The sequence below is a fragment of the Cynoglossus semilaevis genome, chromosome 19 (genome assembly GCF_000523025.1).
Source record: "Cynoglossus semilaevis isolate Cse_v1.0 chromosome 19, Cse_v1.0, whole genome shotgun sequence".
Lineage (NCBI taxonomy): Eukaryota > Metazoa > Chordata > Actinopteri > Pleuronectiformes > Cynoglossidae > Cynoglossus > Cynoglossus semilaevis.
Genome location: NC_024325.1, coordinates 6,530,323 through 6,550,732, shown reverse-complemented (window position 1 = coordinate 6,550,732; position 20,410 = coordinate 6,530,323). Strand labels below are relative to the sequence as shown.

Sequence of the window (20,410 nt, the reverse complement as noted above, 5' to 3'; positions counted from 1 at the left end):
ACAAAACAAAGCCATAGAAGAAATATACAACTATATATTTCTCATATATCAGGCTGGGCACTGTCAGGGGTTTGATGTGTTTCCTATGTGTTTCCTACTTTCTAATAATTTATTATTTATTCACTTATATTTAATCTCTGCTGAGTCACAAACCAACGTTTCGGTCACTTTTGTCAACTTGTGTCTTCATTGGCTAGAGGTGGCGCTAGAGCTGAGACTGCAAGATTTTTTTTTCTTTCGTTCTGACCAGGCAGTTCGTAGTTCGAGAGAAATCAAGCGGCGGTCCCCTACCCAGCACATCATATCATGTGGTCTGAGCATTGTGGGAGTTTTACAGAAGAACTTTACAGCAACAACACACAAAGAGACATGCAGAGATGTCAGTTTGTGAGTCGAAGGAGGAGGAGGAGGAGAACGATATGGTTGAAGTGAAGGAAAAGGAAGATTTGTTGTTAGAATTTTCTAGAGTTTGCCAAGGAAATAAAAAAGTGAACATTCAACGTTAAGCTAACCAAGCCCACTTCAAATTGCAACCAATTACCAAATCGTTTTAGGATACCATACGAGAGAAAGTTCTGCTGAGAAGATGTGTTAAGAACGCTCTGTTAGAACTGCCAATCCAGGCATTTCATGGTTGTTGCAGTGTGTGAATCAGCCGTGAGCCATGTTTGTCTAGAGATAACAGTAAAGGCTGCTAGAGTTTCTTTATCATCGTATGGTTTGATTAAACTGTGAATGTTATACCAAAACATTGACAGAAGAAATGAGGGCTGAACACGTGACCCCGATTTGACTCGGAAATACATTCTAGAGATGTGCAAGTTTGCTCCTCAAAATAAAAGATGAGGACTAACCACAGAGCGATGGCTGTGTGGGTTGTTAACAGCCACTGCAGCAGCCTGGTCTGTGTTAGAGATAATGGACACATAATTACCACTGATGTTATAATTCTCCAGTCGGCATGTTGTGTTATAAACACACCTTTCACTGTGCCTTTTATAAGGTTAAATGTAAAAAACCCAAAATGGCAGGGCTCCCTGTATGTTGATTATCTTCTCTACCCAATCACGGCTCAAATGTCAGACCAGACTACAAACAACGCATCTTTCAAACAGCCGCGACTCACAAAGGGTTTCAAACAATCATTAATAGCACCTGTCATCCTTCATCCAAGTATTGACTTGAAGGGGGTTTTCTTTCACTCGCTCCTCACTCTTTCATTAAAACGAAATTATACACATTGTACCCTCGTACAGCGGTCGTCAACATCGACAGGAAGTTTAAGTAGCAGGACACGCGACACAAATGTTCAAGATTACGAGGGTGAGCACAGTGTGCATGTAAACACATACAAGGGCCTAAGTGTTTCAAGAAAAAAATCTTCATAAGTTGAAGGAAGCAGCAGCAGAGCAGTTTTGTCCTTGGCTGCAATTTAAGGAGGTGCACGACATTGTTGGCATAACTTTATATGGCTGTGTGCAGCAGTAAGACAAAGCAGATGTCTGCCTAAATAAAGGTTTTCTGTTTTGCGGCTGCCTGGCGGTCACAGGTAGTAATTTAAACTGTCAGCTGCCCAACAGTCCACTGACACCGGTCAGCCCTGCCCCGACCTTCACGCCACAGGTCACTGGCCTTGTTTTCCTTCTGTTCCAGATACCTATGAGAAATCCTGCTGGGTATGTTTTTCCGTGCGGCCACTCATTAAATCCGATCTGTCTGTCCTTCCAAAAAGACCCTCATAGATTTGTGTGCTGTGCGGTAACACAGTACAAGTACATGTCTGACTAACGCAGAGGTAAACAAGTACTTTTTAAAACTGTTGCTAAGTGAACTCTAGTTCAACATTCTTTTGCCAAGACTATATTTAAAAAAAATGTTTGCCTTAATTCAACATTTAGCAGTTGTCCTGGTATGCACGGATGTTTTAGGGCTTTAGTCGTTAGGTTTTACAGGTGAGACATGTCCAAACCAGTGACTGCTTTTCACATTTAGAGTCTGTGCTGGAATGCAGCTGACATAGTGTGTGTGTGTGTGAGAAGATGATGAGAGACAAGGCAGAGGACAAATGGAACAGAGAGGACGGGAGTTGAGTAGAATGGCAGTCAATGTCAGGAGAAAAAAAAAAAAACAACAACCAAAAACCCACATCTATTCAATATGCAGCTCTTCTATGTGAACATGTGTTTTATTCTTTTGTGGAGCCAAAAACTGTTGAAGGGTCACACGGTCCCCACACCAAACTCTAAAGCTTTACCTGGGCACACAACAACTGTGGAGGAATTTCTAGGATTTTTTTGAATCTCCATATGAGAACCTTCAACTTCATCTTCAAAAATACCCTTAGCCGTGGAGGATTTACAGGATTTGATGGCATTTGCCAACATCTGAGGCTTACTCATTGTGCTCGAGACGCTTGCACGCATTTTTGTGCCGTAACGAAAGCTGTGATTAGGCTGACTGCGTTTTGAAGATGAATGAACTTGGACCTGTTTCAGGACAGTGGTTTTGAAGCTGTGACTCACGCAGATCAAAGGTTGTTGTCCGGCATGAAAAGTTATTCCTCGGTTGTTTAAAAAAAAAAAAAACAGCTTTTGTCTTTCAACATCAGAACGCCATCTGCTCGCAGCAAAAACCTAAACACAGAAGGTGTGAACTCTATATCTATTTTTGTTTTGATGAGAAAAACAAAAAGGCACGAGCAACAGATATAAAAAAAAAATAACAAAGAAGTAGAAATAATAACTTTTGAAATACAATGCAATTTCAAATATGTTATTTGAAAGTTACTTATTAGTAAAAGGGAGATGCTAACTGAGATTGACCAGAACAGAAAAATGGTATTTTACCACTAATCGTTATTTATCCTTAATCTATATTCATTGTCATTGTTTTGTAAGTTTAATAATGTTAGTCTATCAGTCCTTCGGTCTGTCTTTCAAACCTAGAACTCTTTGCATAGTCATTTAACTCTTAAGTGTAGTTTCTAACAGTTTCTGGAAACAGATACCTCTAAAACCCATGGTATCTCTATCCTTGAAATAAAAACAGACTTCTTTGAACACGGGACAGCTTTCAGGAAATGTTTGTCTACTGTCAGTAAAATGGACCTCACTGGACGAGGTTTAGTCAGATTAAGTGAAAATGTAGTCCTAAGCCCATATGGTGTTTTCAGGTGTGCTCTCCAATGAAATCGTGCTGGATGATACTTCACTAACGTAAAAAAACTTTTGGCTATTGGTTACTACATAAATGGTTCTCCAAGCTGAGGCAGAGTGACTGGAGTGGTGGAGGACAGTGGAGATCCTTGGGGACCACTATTTTTAAAATGTTTCTAACAGAGCTGCAGTAGAATAAAAAAATAAATAAACAACTTTCTCTGTTTCCTCCCATGTTCACTGGGTGTACAGTGAATCATTTGACATGTAGTAATCTCAACATGACTAAAAAAAAGGCTGACTTTATGTGTGAATTCTAGTAAGTGGGTCTTGTTTTGCAATGTGACGAACAGACGTCCTTTTACCAGAAAGAATATGGTTTTATGTCATTAGTGTTCCATAAGAAAGGTCAAGGACTCTTTGATGTGTTTACATCAAACATGGGAAGACTTTTCTCTCTGTGTGGTTTGTTAAGAGCAGATGAGACTAGTTACCATTCCCTGGTCCTACTTACCTTCTCTTCCTGTTTACCATTAGACTGATTTACCAATTACTGCAATATCTAAAGTTAAACCAGCAATTGTCCAATGTTATTTGGAAATGTGAGACTGTCAGGAGAATGCATTAACTGAAAGGAAAGACATTCCCCCAGGCTTGACCTCCAATCAATGGAGATGGTGCTGCTGACAGATATTGACATCTGCATTGACAAACATATGGACCCTCGATCGCAGATCTTCATGTCGGATGACTTATATTAAATGCGCTTGTAACAGGAATTGAGAGACAGATTCTGTTAAAGATCAATACAATTTAAACATCTATAAATATCACCTGAGCTGAAATGACACCAGGAATAGTTTACCAAAATATTAATCCACCACCGTTGGAAGGTTTATTTTTCTTACATTTTATTGGGTACCGTTTATGTCAAGGACTAAAATTGAATTTTAAAATTAAACGCGCCTATATAAAGACAAAGTATGGTTATTTTATTTTAAACATTCCAAATGACTACTTAAAATAACTAACAGTAATAGTGCCTGTCGGGGCTACAGGGACACATCAAGTTCTATGTCACCTTGACCCCTGTCTCAGTTGGGTTGACCTGCAACGGTCCAGATCTCTCCTTGTCAGGATATTTTAGTTGAAAGCAAAAAAAATGAGTACTGGAAATGTGAGACATTGTTGGAGGTCTACGTTGACACCAGTCCAGACTGACCACTTAACTGTATTCCCTAAAGCTTGACCTTAAATTGATACAGATGGTGCTGCTGGCAGATATTGACATATGCACTGAAATACATATGGACTCCTGATTGCGTTAGAGCCGTTGACAAATTATCTGGTAAGTGTGAGCAAGCCGGTTGACCAGTGTCACTGACTCTAACAGCTTGGCTTCAGGCCTCCAGAGGCATTTAGACATCTAGTTTTACTGTGGGGTGAGGGACCGTGCAGATGGTGCAGCAGTGTCCTCTTTAAGTGCTGACATTGTATCCATCATTAAATTGTGACTTATACCAAATCCCTCTAGTTTTAACCTCAGCGTCTCCCAGAGGGATGCCTGCACACACACGGGAAAAAGGTCATCGACAAAAGAACAGGATCACATGTTTCTATAAAAGATTTGATTCTTTATAGATACTAAATCGAGATTTATTTCCCGGTCATCACAGCGGTAAAGATAGAAGATGATTTCTTTCCAACTTGCTGGCTGTTTGACCTTGAAAAGAGTAATTCTCTTGCAGAGACTCCTATCAATATGCTGCACCGTGTCCTTCTGTATGGGGCCTGCATTCAAATTATTAAACGTAGTTCAAAGTAGAATGCAAAAAGGGTCATTTTGAAGAGGCAGCATTTCCATTCAGAGTTACCACTATGTTTGCCAGAAAATCACAAATTAAAATGTAAACCGCAGGATCAAACTGTCTACCCACTAATGTGTGGAGCTTGGCCTTAATCTGATCCACGGATCATACTGGAGCTAATTACCATCTGCTCACTTACACTTCCTGGCTCTGGCACACTGGCTTGTTTTCAATTACATCTCCCGAAATAAGATTACAGCTTTCATTTTTATTTTTGGCGCGGGGAGCTGCATGGCTCTGTCTCCAGGCACCAGGTGGCTATTATTTTCCCCACTGTGCTGATGGGGTCGAGGGCACAGACCAGTGAAGCTGAATTGTTCTCTCCTGTGGAAATTCACCACAAAGCCATTATTTACATTTTCCATCCTGCAGTATGGGACATTTAAACTCACACATTCAGAAAGACTTTTTTTTATCACCATCCTTATAGCTGTTGCTATAACCACGTAAGGAGAGAAAATGCAAACCAAATCACCTCATATTTCAGGAAACAGAAAAACATCTTAGGACAAAGCTACAGCTCTTACTACACGACCCATGCAACAAGATTATATGTTGCACATGTAGCTGAACACAAACCACAGCTATGTGTGGGCTCCTGTTCCTATCCCAAAGCTACATTATCTAATTGCTTTATGCCTCTACAGATGTTCATAACGAGCCAACCACCACCAACCACAGATGCTCTTGGTGGGTTGAGAAAGTGAGGGTGACAGTGGCTATTTCTAGGTTGTAGATTTTAGACACCGAAGCTCATGAAAAGCATTTGAAGAAAATCTTAAAAAATAAAAAATGTGCTCCAATAAACAAAAATAATTCAGTTTCAGTTTTAACCATTTTAGGTAGGAAGCATTTTGTTTTTGAGGATTTCTTTCAAAACATAATTATCTTCATTTGTAGAATCTCAGGAGATAAATGGTCTGTTGGTTTAGGTAGTGTTAGAATTCACTTTTTTTTATTCACATGCATAAAACTAAATTAACCAAACAAATACAATAATAAATAATAATAACTGAAATTTAAATAAGGATAAATATACAATGTCTTATTCCTAATACATTATAGTTTTATCAAATAGTACCATTTTGGTACATTACCGACACCTACTGGACTGGAGTGGGTACATCAGTTTTACTGGTCTGCTAGAAATTTATGAACTGAAAAGACTGTTTTATTTTTTATTATTATTATTTTGTGTTAATCAAAATGAACATGCTACAGTCCCATGAAAATTGAAAATGTCCTTTAGTACATGCATTAGATTTTCTACAAGAATCTCCTTCCCTAATTTTTATTCATTTGACACAGGAAGTTTTGTTTTTTGTTAGGAAAGAGGCCTCATCTTTGTAGTCGGTCCCTTGTCAGGCATCTTCTTAACAACACAGTTATTAGAACTTTTTTTTTTCCTACGAATGCAATTTCCTGTTTCCCGTTTGCTCAAAAGTAAATTAGCACTATTTCCTGAGAGAGCGGGTTGAGGTAGTAGAGCCAGGGTTGTTTTAGTAAATGTTATTGTTCAAATGGAACCTCTGTGCCATACATTCATATTGCACAATGTTTGAGTGTCTACCCAGTAGATGTGGAGTTGTGCAGCCATTATTTACATAATGCAGGGAAAACATGATGCTGGCATACATTACAAATCAATGTTACAGCACACTTACTTGAAATTGTGTTTTAAAGAGGTTTGTGAGTGGTGCTAATGATTCCGCAATGGTTGGCTGAGGATTTCATTAGTTCCATGAGAAACCTCTCTCTGGGCTTTGTCTAATTGGGCGTTATTGATTTAGGGCATAGAACATTAAGACTGGCTACGGCTGATGTAGTGATTTAAGACAATCAATCTCTCCTTTGATGCACAATGTTTTGACTTAACTGTACCAAGAACTTCCTGTGAAGTTGGGCAGAAGTAACTACAAGGGAGCGGGTGAAGAAGCCAATCATGAAGTAAAAGGATGAATGATTAAGAAAAGAAAAAAAAATCAACAATCCTAAACTTTTGGCAGTGAGCACACTCAGGTGACTCCGTAGTGTGTGATGACTGCTGGGTGTGTCACAGCTGATGACTGCTGGAAGGCCTTTTCTGTGATTCACTTGAGATTGGATTTTTAAACATCGCAGATATACATCTAAATACTTGGAGAGCTCGTCCGAACTCACTCGCTACCGGGATATCTCGGTAGAGAGTTGGACATCTGTTGGAGAGCGAATGTCTGGCACTGAACGGAGTCTGTTGAGAGGGAGGAAAAAAGTGAAATCTTAAAAATCTAAGGCTTCTGTTGGGAGCTTTTGTCTTTTATCCATTTTTGCAGCAGATAAAGAAGAGTTGCAAAGAACCTCTCGTTCAGTCGAGAAATGAAACACAAGGCTCTGAATTGTGCAGCTGTTCTACTCTGTTGTGCCAACCCTCTGCTACTAGAAGAGTTTAGAAACATGTTGGAGAGCTTTAACAGCAAAGACAATAAACCAACTTGGACTTCACTGCTGTACTTATGTCATCACATTTGCAAAACATTTTTGCAATTTTTAAAAATTAAAAAGGAGAGCTGAGTTGAGAACTCCTGCATGTTATACAGTGGACGTAATGTTCAGGTGCTGAAAACATAATTACACATCGGTGCTTCAGCTCATAGAGGCACAGAGGCGGTGCACAGAAGCAGAAAGACAGGAAATGTGTTCCTGGGAAACATGTAGTTTTTTTTTATTATTATTACCCAGCATGCTACAGTGACCCTCCTTGAAGTCCTGCTTTGGTCTACTCCCAGTGTGTCTGCTTTTATTTCACACCGTGTCCCACCTTATAATGGCAAATATTTCTCTGTAAATGTCAGAAAAAAACCCAAAAGGTCAGGACAAGGAAAAAAAAATCCCATTTACTTAGAAAGGAGGAAGTGTGTTTATTTTGATATTGTAATTTGAATACAGCTCAGAGACTATCTGTATGGTTCCAGCGAGTACCTCGGTGCCTTTGACTCTTCAGTTTCCTCTAAAAGTCTTTGGTCTACAGGACTTTTGGAGGTTTATGCCTTGTGGCTCTGTACTCCATCAGGACCACCACTCATAGTGGAGACACGTGTTAACAGTCGTTGTGAGGGAGGTCTGAGCCCTGGCAGCGTGTGCTGTACATACTGTATATGGTGTGTAGGTGGGGTATAAACATCCACTCTTGCCTGCTCACAGAGATTGTGTCAACAGACAATGGGATCGCGGCTGCCTCCTCAGCCCAGCTTCCATTTTTAGCAAACCTACAGCCGACTTTCAGTGAACCTTTGATCACCTCCTTGGCAGAAAACCCTTCTGATGACTCATGCAGATCGGCAACTCCCACCCTGCCAGAAACAATCTCTCTTCTCATACACTCAATCACATGGTATTTGATGTGTCATGAAGAGGACTGTGAGGCTAATATGAATCAGCAGCTGGTCATTTCAGGTGCGGTTGAACAGTTAACCCACTGGTGTTCTGTGCCTCGCCACATTTGTATTCAAACGTTCTTTAATTTTTCTTATTAATTTAGTACTTTTTAGAGTTCCCATTGTGTTATTATAGTGTAAAATACAAGAGATGATTTTATGACTGTACTGTACTGTACTGTACTGTACTGTACTGTCACTGGTCTGACACCAGGCTGAGCAGGCAGGGTGTTTTGACCAGGGTGAGGATTCACTCTCTCAGGGTCTGCTCTACCCTGAACTACAGGAATTCTAGATGGACCAGACACGCTTTCCACTCTCTATTGGAAGTAAACAGACAATATGAACACACCTTAAGACAAACAGAGACTGTCTCCAAAGGCTCAACACATGTCCTAGTGCAAACAGGATTGTCACATTCTCTTCAGTTTGTTTGCACTTTTTGGTTTTGTGTAAAGTCCTGCCAAAATGTCAAAACAAGTACTCCTTCTAGAATCAAAGGGAACTCTTTGTTCAAGGCCGATCGGCCAATAAACCGAAAGTAGGTTTAAGATTATTTTTTCAACACTGTTTTTTAGGATCAATACTGATAGCAAATGTTCTTACCCGAACCAGCACTTTTTTACCTGAGGTAGTTCAGGTGTTGTCACTATTTGCCATGAGAGACACGAACAAGTAAAGTAAACTGTCGTCTGTCACGACTTGGAGACATGGTTGTTTGAACATTAACAAACGAATCCCTCCTGACATTACCATAGTAGCTGCTCTGAAATTGACATATTCTAAATCAAACTGCTGCTACTGTGTAACTAAGCTGTGTGTGTGTGTAACTGGAAGATTAAAATGATGTCATCTGCCAGCGTGAGCATGATGGTCTCCATCATTTCCTATTATGTGCTACTTTGGCAGAGAATCCTCACTCCATTTTGCACCGTGGCAGATTTCTGTGTCACACACTTCTACCCTCGGAAATGTAGAGTCACTGTAATTTTACACCGACCGCTGAAACCCGGTGTCCATTTAAGCTGCACTTATCTGTGAGGAGACGGCGGTCCACCCATCACACCGATCATAACAGTGTCACAGCTTTTCCCATTATGCTCCGGAGTCAAGACAAGTGAGTGCGTTGTTATGCTAATGCAATGTTAATCAACTCCCTGAATGAGCTCTTAGCCTCTAACATTTCAGATATCAGAGCAACAACAGACATGCAAATGTTTCTCCAGCTGTCCACAAGGTCGTGGAGGCAGAGAAAAATGACCGCCGTGGCATTTTATACATGAATGCTTCGACACAGGATTTGGACGGGATGATAAATGAGGCCTGTTCTAATGTGTAGATGCCGGTCTCCCTTTGTCAGCAGTGAGCACTTGGAGCTGAGTGGGAAGAAGCGCATACCTTACTGCGCGCTGCTTTACATCATGTATATAACATATGTCTGCAGATTGCGGCAGCAGCTGTTTGCTGCACGCCCATCTTCTTTTATCTCCTTCGTCACGGCGTTCGCTGGAACGCCGTTTCATCACATTTAAAGCTGCGTGTGGTAAATAAACACTTTGAATGTAAGTTCTGCTGTTCTTCAACATCGATTAGAAATATTTGAGCTTAGTTATCAGAAACATAAGGAACGCATCGGTGAATGCTTTTCCAACAAAGTAACCTGATGAACTGTGCTGCACGATTGTGTCAGTGTTAAGAGTTTTGTTGCAGGTTTTTCATATGTTGTCTGTGTCGGGGAAGCTTTCCTGATTCTGCTCCTGGCAGTTGTCAGGCAGCATCTGTTCCTGTGTTTTTTTGGACGTGGTTGACAAAAGCGCAGACAGAACGGCTGTGTGACCATTGTTGGCTGCAGTGTGTGTAGCTTGTTGCTCCTGCAGGCTCACATACATTTGTTTGTAGCAACATGTACAGTATCTACAGTTGAGGAGGAAAACTATTTGCCTATTTGTTTGAAGAAGATAAAAATGTATATCACAATGAATTCTTCTGATTGGCCCTCACGAGGCCCTGACTTCAATGCCAAAACAATCCTGTGACCTGAAGACCAGAGTCTATGCCAGAAGATTATCTGATCTCGAGGAAACGAGAGAGATTAGCCAGAAGCATGTGTCATGACAGCACAGAGCAGGTTAGAATGCATTTAGAAAAAAGGCTTTTAGTTTCAGATAATCCAGATATAATTGTATTTTAATTTAAAATTCCTGGCATAGTAGCAGACATACTTTACTCTCAGCTACAAACCCAACTATGCAGGTGATAATAAAAGTAGATGGGGGAAACATTTGTGATGAAACAGTGTTACAAAAAAAAAAAAAAAACACACACACATTCAAGACTGTAACTTCAAATACAACGCAACTATTCGCAGAGTGTTGAGTTCACATTCCTGTCCCTCAGACGTTGCCCACGGGTCTGCAATGTTCTGCTCTTTCACTCAAGCTTACTTGGTCCCACATTCTATTAAATTCCTGCCTCTTGTGGCCGCCGGAGCATGCGTAGGTAATACGTACACGTGGTCTTTCCTTTTTGGCTGCATATGAACTTAGGCTCTGTGCAGACTCTAAACAACAGTCGAGGGGGAATTCTGTCTGCAGTAACAAGGATTTCTGCAGTATTGGAATACAATTTTCAACAGATGGTTAGAGCATAACACTGAAAAAGAGGCTAAGTGGCTTTTTAGAAGGAGTCTTTGGTAATTGGAACATGAAATATATTTTAAATACTTAGTCTCATAGAAAAGAATGACAACAATTAAAATGTTGAGGTAAAATATTTCAAAATAATACCCCAAAGAAGACCTGAAATTTTGGATTTTTTTTTTTTTTTATTCAATTTAAAAGTAATAGTTCTGAATCCAAGGCTAGTCCTGATCAGATTTCTACATTTTGGTAAAATGCTTTAACAGATTATTGTGAAATTTTCATATGTATTCATTTAAAATATAACACTTATGTAATATTGTTTACGATCATATGATCAACTTGCATGCTTTGCAAAGTGATAACTGTTAAATGCCTCATTATACAAGCAGACAGACACACACACATCTACTTGACCCTGTCAGTGTGTCCCAGAGCGGCGTCTCTGCACCTGCCTCGCAAAGTAAGGAGCCGAGTCTTTTTATGTTTGCCAGAAGCACTGAAGGTGACAAAGGACATTTCTGCAGGTTTATTGGTCCTTTATGTTGTCACTCAGCATTAAATCTACCATACCGCCCGGGTTCAGCTGTGTGTTTTTTTAATTTTAAGGTTGAGGTTGCCGGGTTGTGTTTGATTTGAATTCCATTTTGATGCAAGAGGATGTGCTTGGCACAAGAAATCACATTTCACAGTGACAGCTGCACGCCCCATGTAGTTTGGGGCTATATGCTTTCAAACACACACACTCATCATCTGAATGTAGATGATGTTAGACTTGTTAATAGTTTGAGCGGCTCGACGAGGCTGACAGAGATGATTTACCGGATGAGGAAGTCTTTATGCTCCTGTTAAAAGCCATAAATAGGTTTCCCCCCCGGGCCATCTTCAGTCTCTGTGTGCTCTGAAACAAAACTAGCCCCCAGCCATTATTGAACTACTTTATTGTACCTGAGTCTTTTTGAAAAATGCTAATTGGTTGTTTCCAGTCTAAGTAAAGCGAAGCAGGAGTCTAGCTGTTGTCGTGTTGCCGCTTTATTTTGTCTGATACCGACATTACACCTGCAGTAGACCGTGTGGCTATTAAAATATTTTTCGAGCTTCTTCTGCTGAATGTTAAAATACTAACATCTTTTTGTCCTGAGCTCCTCTCGCCAGATAAGCGCAGACAGATTTGCTCATTTCATATGCAACAGATGACCCAAGGTTATCTCTGCTGAAACTCTCTGCTGATTCTGACACCTTTTATTCCATTTATTGTCTGACTTTGGTTTGCACAGTTTGGACAGTTAGGATTGCAGTGGTACATAGTAATACAGAATGTTATATTTAGCTCTTGTAAGAAAACAGGCGGAGGCCCCCTTGACTTTTCAGTGATTGGCCAAAGCAATTGAATAAAAACAAATTGAAAAAAGAGCCCAAAGTCACAGTATCCTCTGTGTCAGGTCACTTCATGGACTTCAAATCACAAAACCCTTCAAATCTTGACTGATGTTCCTTTAAACTCAAACCAGATCGTACCTTTCTTCTCTTATAAAACCCTTACGAATGTATTTTCCACTTCCGTTTTTAGACCCATAGTTGCTGCACTCTTTCTGTTTACTGTTACACTGTGATAACACAGGGTTGTCTGAGGAGTTGTGAAGGGGGAAAAAATAAATCCCACCTGCGCGCACTTCAAGTTGTGGCAAAACTTGAGGAAAACATATTGAAAGAAACAAGTTTGAAGTATGGGATTAGGAGCTTTTGTTGTGATGATAGCTGAATGGGGGAGACCCCACAAAGATCTGTTTTCATCTGCCCAGAAAGACACTGTTGAGTGGCGAGATAATTGTGAGATAAGCACCATTGTGTCTCAGCTTCCAGAGCAAACATGCCCTCAGGACAAAGAAGGTTCCGGGTCTTAGGGGGGTTATCAAGCAAAGAAGGAGGAAGTTTAGCATTTTAAACATCAAGTAGTTTGCAGGCGAAATGAGAGAAACAAACTGATGAAAACTGAACTGAAACCTCCAAAAAATATTTACTGTAAAAATATCCAGCCCTTTTCTAAACTGTGTTCACTTGTAAAAACCAATGAAGAAAAGCATGTGAAAAAATAGGCTTAAATCAAACAACTACAACCATTCCAAAACTCACCAAACTATACTGCAGTACTGTCTTGTACTAAAACTCTGTTTAAAAGAAAATCTCAAGTAGTTTTGCAGCTAAACTGAGAGCAAACTACAAATGAAAGCAAAAACAAAAAGTTCATTAAAATGAAACAAAAAAACCCCACAATTTAATTAAATCAAGTTAAAAATCCACCATATTTTCTAGTTTTAAATTAAATCTCTGGCAGAGGAAATAAACACAGGAGTAAATGTGAGTTAAAAAAACAATTGGCATGTGGTTTTGGTTGAAATACTGCATCTGTAACTATCTCCAGTAACAGTCAGATCTAATAAAAAGCTTCCTGTGCAATCATTAATCAGCACTGCAGAGATTAACAGTAAAATTGCTGTAGTACAGCATATAAACTTCAGTCATACATAATTAGCTGTGGAAATCCAATTTAACTATTGCTTGAGCTAAAGGAAAAGAAAAAAAAAACTTTTAATGAAATAGAATCTGTAATGAATTCAGCCAGCATCACAGGATGCATTCTAATCGGCTGAATATGATTATGTTAAGCTTTTGTCTGCGGTACACAAAGCAGTCGGTTTAAGGCATCCGTTTAAACCTAATAAGGGAGGCCACACACACGGTTTTGCTTCACTTTATCCTCTCCAGCTCTTAATCACGCAGGTGAATGTGCTACCGCTTCCTTCCCACCTGTTTGAACAACGATCTGCGGCTGTGGCTGGCTCCCGTACAAAGCCCGCTCCTTTGTCGGGGTGATATCACAGATAGCGGATGACTTATGGCTTGTACTTAGAGAGATAAAGAAAACAAACACTATAGTCTTTACTCCTAGCTAGTGTTAACAATTATGCCTGAAGGAGAAAGGTAATAAACAGCTTGTGACCCTGACAGCATACAAAACAAAAGAAAAATGAAGTGAGTAAATTTAGCACCAAACATCCTCAGGACTACAAGTGCAGATTTATAGCTGCAGCGCCGCTGCTGCTGCTTAAAATATGATTTCAAATCAGAGCGTGTGACAGGATCCATGTTGCTAAAGACAGACATGAGCGGGCAAAATAATCGGCCCGGTGGCGTCGTGTTTTACTTTTTCGCTGCCTTGTTTCCAGTCTTCACACTGAGCCGAGTTTAAGGCTGGAACACATCACGTCACACATTAATCTAAAACTGAAACTATCTTCATTATACAAACCTTTGTTTAAAGGACCTGTGATGTATGGCATCTAGTGCGGTGTGTAGAATGTTCTTACTACACTTTCCTATTGCAACCCAACCTGGGATTGGAGACCATGTGGAGTTGAACCCAAAACCACAACCCAATCACCTCTATACTCTCTCTTCCCTAATGTACATCTACAGTTGGAAATGCCAAACCAAATGCAATCAAAGAGTAATTCACTTGTCTGGTCCCGGTCTTACACTTAAATGCAAACAAGGCCCACAGTGGACCATTAATGCACCGCCTCACCCAGTGAATAAGGATGAATAAATGGAGAGGGATCTGTGTGTATGTGTGTGTGTTTGTGTGTGTTTGCCACATTAAAGGCTATGCTAAATAGCAAAAGTGCGAAACCCAGCATTTTTAGCCACCTGCTGCAGGCTGTGATGGAGGATGTGTTTTGAGATGAAGAACAAGATGAAGCAAATGTCCACCAGTCTACAATATATCTGTTGTTTTAGGAGCGTGGCAATGTTGTGTCCTCGGAGCACAGACAGAGACATAACATAGACCTCTATACAAATCAGATGAGTATCAGATTTCATATAGTCTATGAGCTAGTGTCACCGAGACACTCTTTTTTCCAAGGAAAGAAGATTGTGACCTGTGTGTGCGTGATATACAGCACAGCCATTTTATAGGCACTCATCACCTGTCAATTGTACCCTTAAAATGTCGCCATTAGTTAAACACCAAATCCAGAGTCCTGATCCCTGAGCAGGAAGTGCACTCCTACCTCCTGATGTTAGATAAATGTATGTTTCGACACTTCTGTTCTTGGGCTCCATATTTTCCAGGTAACAAGATTCTCATAATTATTCATGCAGTCTGTTTACCTCTCTGTTGCTGTTGTTGTGTACTCAGAGACTATAAATTTAGCCGAGCATTTTAGATGAATTCCCACGTGACTCTTGCGTCGCATTACCGCATGGAACATTTTCTTTGTCCTTCTCCATTAAAGCGTAGCGAAGAGTTGCAAGCTGTCTTTGTTTCAAAATAGGCTTCCTCGAACCGAAGAAGAAATCAATATTAGCAGGTCCTGTCGGAAGGTTGTGCAATATGTTATTAGTTCGACTTGCGTTTCTGAATAAACAAATAAATATAATCGCGCCTCGCTCACAACAGACGCTTATATTTTTTTCTTCAAGCGAAGAAAAAGATCCTTGCCAACCAAGGTCATGAGTCTGTTCCCTGCAGAAACCAACATAAGACCAAGGGAACATAACGGGTGACTGAGAAGTAATAAGTGATTAATGAATCCATGTGTAATAATGTTTCAGATGGAGATATCACACCAGCGCAGTGTGTCATTCTTCACACCTGAATAGGTCTGACGCAGGATTCAGAGGAGAAAAAAGAGAAATTAATTCCTGCATCTGGGCTGATTTTCTCGAGTTAAGGTGTCAGAGTGATCAAGTTTCTAAATGCATCAACCTTGAGGCGATAAAAAATGTATGTGAAATCAAATTGATTTTTACCTTCACATACTTGTTACATCATATTCACAACTGTAGAAAGGCTTGAGCCTAGGTTAAAGACACTCGCCGTGCTACTGTTTTTAAATCATTTGTTTATTTTCCAGCAGTGCTCTAACATTGAGCTCAGTCTAATAATAATGAACGATATCCCACAGATTTAATTAGACCTGGAGGCAGAAGTTGGACCACCTCAAATGTCCACTGTGGATTTTTGAGTCATTCGCAATTTTTCATATTTCAGACAATTAAGTGCAGCCTAAGCTTTAAATCCTCGCCTAGGCTGTGCGTGTGTGTGTGTGTGTGTGTGTTAGGTAAAGCTATACTTGTTGGGACACTTTTTTTAGGGATACTTAATGTTATTGTGGGGACTATTTGCAGTTTCTCACTTACTGAAAAGGGTATTTTGAGGTTAAAGATCTAGTCTGGAGTTGGGATCAGATCAATGTCAGACTTGCTTTTATTTGTAGTGGTTGAGGTTGAGTGTCAGGGGCAGGAAATTGTAGAGAATCAATGAAAACAGTGTGTGTTTTTCGACAGTAAACGTGTTACTTTATTTAAATATTCACTCCTGTTAACTTTTCTATTAATGCTTAAAGTCTCAGTGTTAAAAGAGAACAAAGACTCAGACGTGTCGGAGGTAAAAGAGGAGACCTGGAGTAGGAGGAAGAGGAACGGAGGCGGCTCCTCCTGTGGCCTCACAGCATTATCTGTTTTGGCCCTTGTGTCTCGTCTTCAATTCGTGGCGCATCATTCTGATTAAACAGCTCTTGGTTGTGACATATGTGTTGATTTTCCAACACCCTGCAAGGGTTGGCACTGCGACACTTTTAATTGTATTCGTAGACCAAAATAGCTGCGCGTGAACCGGGGTACAAGCTTGAATGTGCTTCGACAAACAAGTTTGTTTTTCGAGTTGCCTGAATGTAGCCGAAGTCAAAGCACTCAAGTAACTTTGTTGAAAAACAATGTTGATTTACTTGTCAGTAGAAAGGAACATTGCCCTGCAACAAAACAAAACAACAGTGGCGTCTACACCAGTACTATATTTTCTTCTAAACGTCAATGCCTGAAATAGAAAAACAAAAAAACAAACAAACGCAATAATGCTGCACAAAACACGGTGTACTCGCTTAGACCTTTCAGAAATTAAGGAATGCATTTTATTTCTAATTCATGTTATTGGTTAATGTCTTCCTAACCCTCTGACAAACATTTCAAATCTATTTTTTCAGTGAAACGTAGTTCAGCCTCAGGCGTTTGCCGTCAGAGTCTGTAGCCCCTGCACTTGTGCCTTGTGTGTCCTCATCACTGTGGAATGACCAGAATTCCCAATGTTTCTGGTTCAACCTGTTTAGAGAAAAGCTCAAAGAGGAAGATTTGAAGCGTGAAGACCTCAGTGTCCCTTCACTCTGCTCTGACCTCCCATCCGTCCGTCTTTTCTCAACCCCTTTTCTACTGCCTCTCCCAAGTTTCACATGACTGGCCTGTGCCGTCATAGCAACAACTCCACCACACTGCTCTCCCACGTGCACAGAGGCAGTGGTTCTGTGGTGGCGGTAAAGACCAACAAGCTTGACCTGCCAAGCCCACCCTCTCGCACCTCCGCCTTCAAACTTAACGGGAAGCCTATTTGAAATGTGGAGCTGCAGAATTTGGAGTGACAGCGTAGCGTGGTGCAGTTTTATTCATCGTGTTCACACCCATTCATTTAAGACAGTTATATTCTAGAGGTGCTGAACTGTGTGACCGCAGTCTCCTCCAGAATACTTGAGAACTCAGGGATCACATTTTTAGCTTTCCTCTGGTGTTCCTTCTGCCTCCTTTTGCCACTGATCGAAGCTCCAGAGCCGGTCTACTGGGGCTGTTCATTAGATAAAAGTGCAAATCCCACGAGTACTTTAATACAGTTTTGTGTCAGTGTTGACTATGGGGGCATACCCCAGCTCTCTGCGGGGAATATTTGAGATTAGGTGTTAGCTCAGCAAGAGCCTGAATTCACCAGTGAAATACCTTACAGGCAACACTGTAAAGACTGTTTCATTTACCTGGTACTACAAACAGTCAAGCAGGTTTTGTTTGTTTTTTTTTTCCAGGAATCGTGCACAGTATTCCATACCATCTTTAACGAGCTGTCCCTCTTTTGTTTCGCAGTGCATGCCACAGGCAGAGTGACGGCTCTGTACGGAGATATCATCGTTATACCGTGCAATGACGGAGCTTCAGTACCAGAAGATTTGATGTTTATCAAGTGGAAATATGTGAGTATATACTGAATCTTACACGTCTACAGTACATTAAGGTGGGTGGGTGGTGCTCTGCACGCAGGGTTAGTGCAGAAAATGATTAAATTAAAGTGTGTTTTAATTATAGTAAATGTTGAGGTTGCATTCTTTTTATTAACTTGTTAAATTATCCGCTGATAGTCAGTTAATTCCATTTCTTTCAATAATTTATCATGCTGATGTCATACGCTTGCAGTAAAGCAGAGTGTTATGACAAAATTATATTCTGTGTTATTATTCACCGTTTCTACTCATTATTGTTTCTCCGGTTCCTATAAGACCTTGACAATTGTATCCCCATTACTCCGTTTCTGAGTTCCCGAGGCCACATACTCTCACAGGTGGCGATGGTACTGAGACCAACTTGCACTCATATTCTTGTACGCACACACAAATGTATCCAGCACACTATAAATGTAACATGCGCTAGCTGGCAAACGGGCGCTCTCAGACAGACAGGTGCTTGTGTTGCTCTCTGTAAGACCTGCGCCCCGGAGCTTCATCAAAGCTTCGACAACATCTTTCAATAAATTCTCCAAATAAACTCCTTCAAAGGAACAACATTGTTCATTTTCTGTTTTATTCTTTATTCCAAGGAGACTATTGACAGAATTACCAAACCAAGAGCCATTAGCCTGTAAGCTAAAAACAACTATCTTGAGCTAAGACATGATGTCTTTAGTAGTTTGGTTGTTTTTAACTAATGTTGGAAAATTCACAATTTTAGTTAGAAATACATGGTCAGCCAAATTTTTGAGAGGAAGTAATTAGTCTGCAAGACTCAACAAAACACAGTTTTAGGCATTCAAAATTGACCTATAACAAATGTAGAATGTAAATGTAAAACACAAATTCTACACACCTGGATGTTTTTATTCAAGAAGAAGTTTGCCAAAGTTGTAAAAGTTGAGCAACAAACTCTGGGTTTATGTCCTGTTTGACATTTTGTCCCTGTGCAGTTTTAAGAAAGAAATAAATTAAATATTGGACAGAGACAGAATTGCTAGATTGGTCGAACCAATATCTTTGTATCTGCAATCCTTGGCTCGACTTAAACAAAAAGTCATTTGAAGGTGATTATTTCTGAAATAAGAACTATATCAGTTGTCATTTCTCTACAGGTTTGGCCATCAGAGGTGTTCTATATTGTGGATTCCTCATAATGTTTATGTCACCTTAAAAGAAAGTTCTCAGTTTAAGCACAAAGACAGCTTGGGTCAAAATGTGCAGCTGTAGCAGATTGGACGGCAACTAACGGTGCATCGAAAATTCCGGTGGTCGGTTTGGGATGAATGGAAGTAAAAACATAGCTCAGCATTTATCTGTGAGGAGTTTAAGGTTAATGCATGCACTTTTTCCTCAGACAGTATACACGCAGGAGGAGGACGAGTGAAGAGGAGAGAATATAAAAATAGTCATCTATTTTTAGTGTTTTGGGCAGCACTTTGTTGCAGCAGTAAACATAATATATTAAATAGCAAAAACCGCCTTAGTGGGTTTTGAGTTTTACATTTATTTTTCAGATTTTATATAGTTCTAGATCCCCCTCTACTGTAAGTCTGAACTCCTTAGTGCAGTTTTCCTGTGAGATTTCATCTGATTATTATTTTTTATCTTGACATTATTCACTTATTAATAGGTTTAAATAATGAAGTATGAAACTAAATTATGGAATTGTTATGCATGTCGCAAGAAAGTGGGATGGAAATTGTAAAAAAAAGGAAATATTACAAAGAAATGAAGCAGAAGCAGGCACTGACAGCAGCACATGTTGGTGCAGTGAGCACTGTTGCCTTCATAGCAGAAGCTCAGATGTTTATACAGCACGCGCTCCTTGTGTGGTTGTGTTTTTATAGAGAGTCCTACATTATTACAAAGACTGAAGAGTAAAGACTGTGGTTCAGTAGTGACCTAAAGTGACCATAGGCATGACTGTGAGTGTGGATGGTTGTTCATCTTTATATGTGGCCCCCGGTCCCACCTTAACAGAATAGAGTAGCCGAAGATCAATGGGTGAATAACACGGGGCTTTGGTGGAAAACACCACCTTCGAGCCACAGTATCAAGGCCATCTTTGATTAACAGAACCAAAATACAATTCAACACATTTGCCCATTTTTCTCTCCAGGTAAATTAAAGTTTTTAATCTTTGTCCTTACCGTGCAGCAGCAGGGACGGACTGGGAGCATTAGAGTGATGCACAATTGGACCGTCTCCCCTCCTAATGCTCTTCTCCTC

General features: G+C 40.2%; 1 protein-coding gene across 2 annotated transcripts in view; it reads left to right on the top strand.

Annotated features, from left to right (window-relative positions):
- Window positions 1-20,410, top strand: part of alcama (activated leukocyte cell adhesion molecule a) — an 84,440-nt gene that overhangs the window by 29,810 nt on the left and 34,220 nt on the right. For both annotated transcript variants that reach the window (XM_008332579.3, XM_025065433.1), the window contains exon 2: window positions 18,042-18,148. In XM_008332579.3, the coding sequence (XP_008330801.2) occupies window positions 18,042-18,148 (107 nt within the window). The remainder of the gene's footprint in view (window positions 1-18,041; window positions 18,149-20,410) is intronic.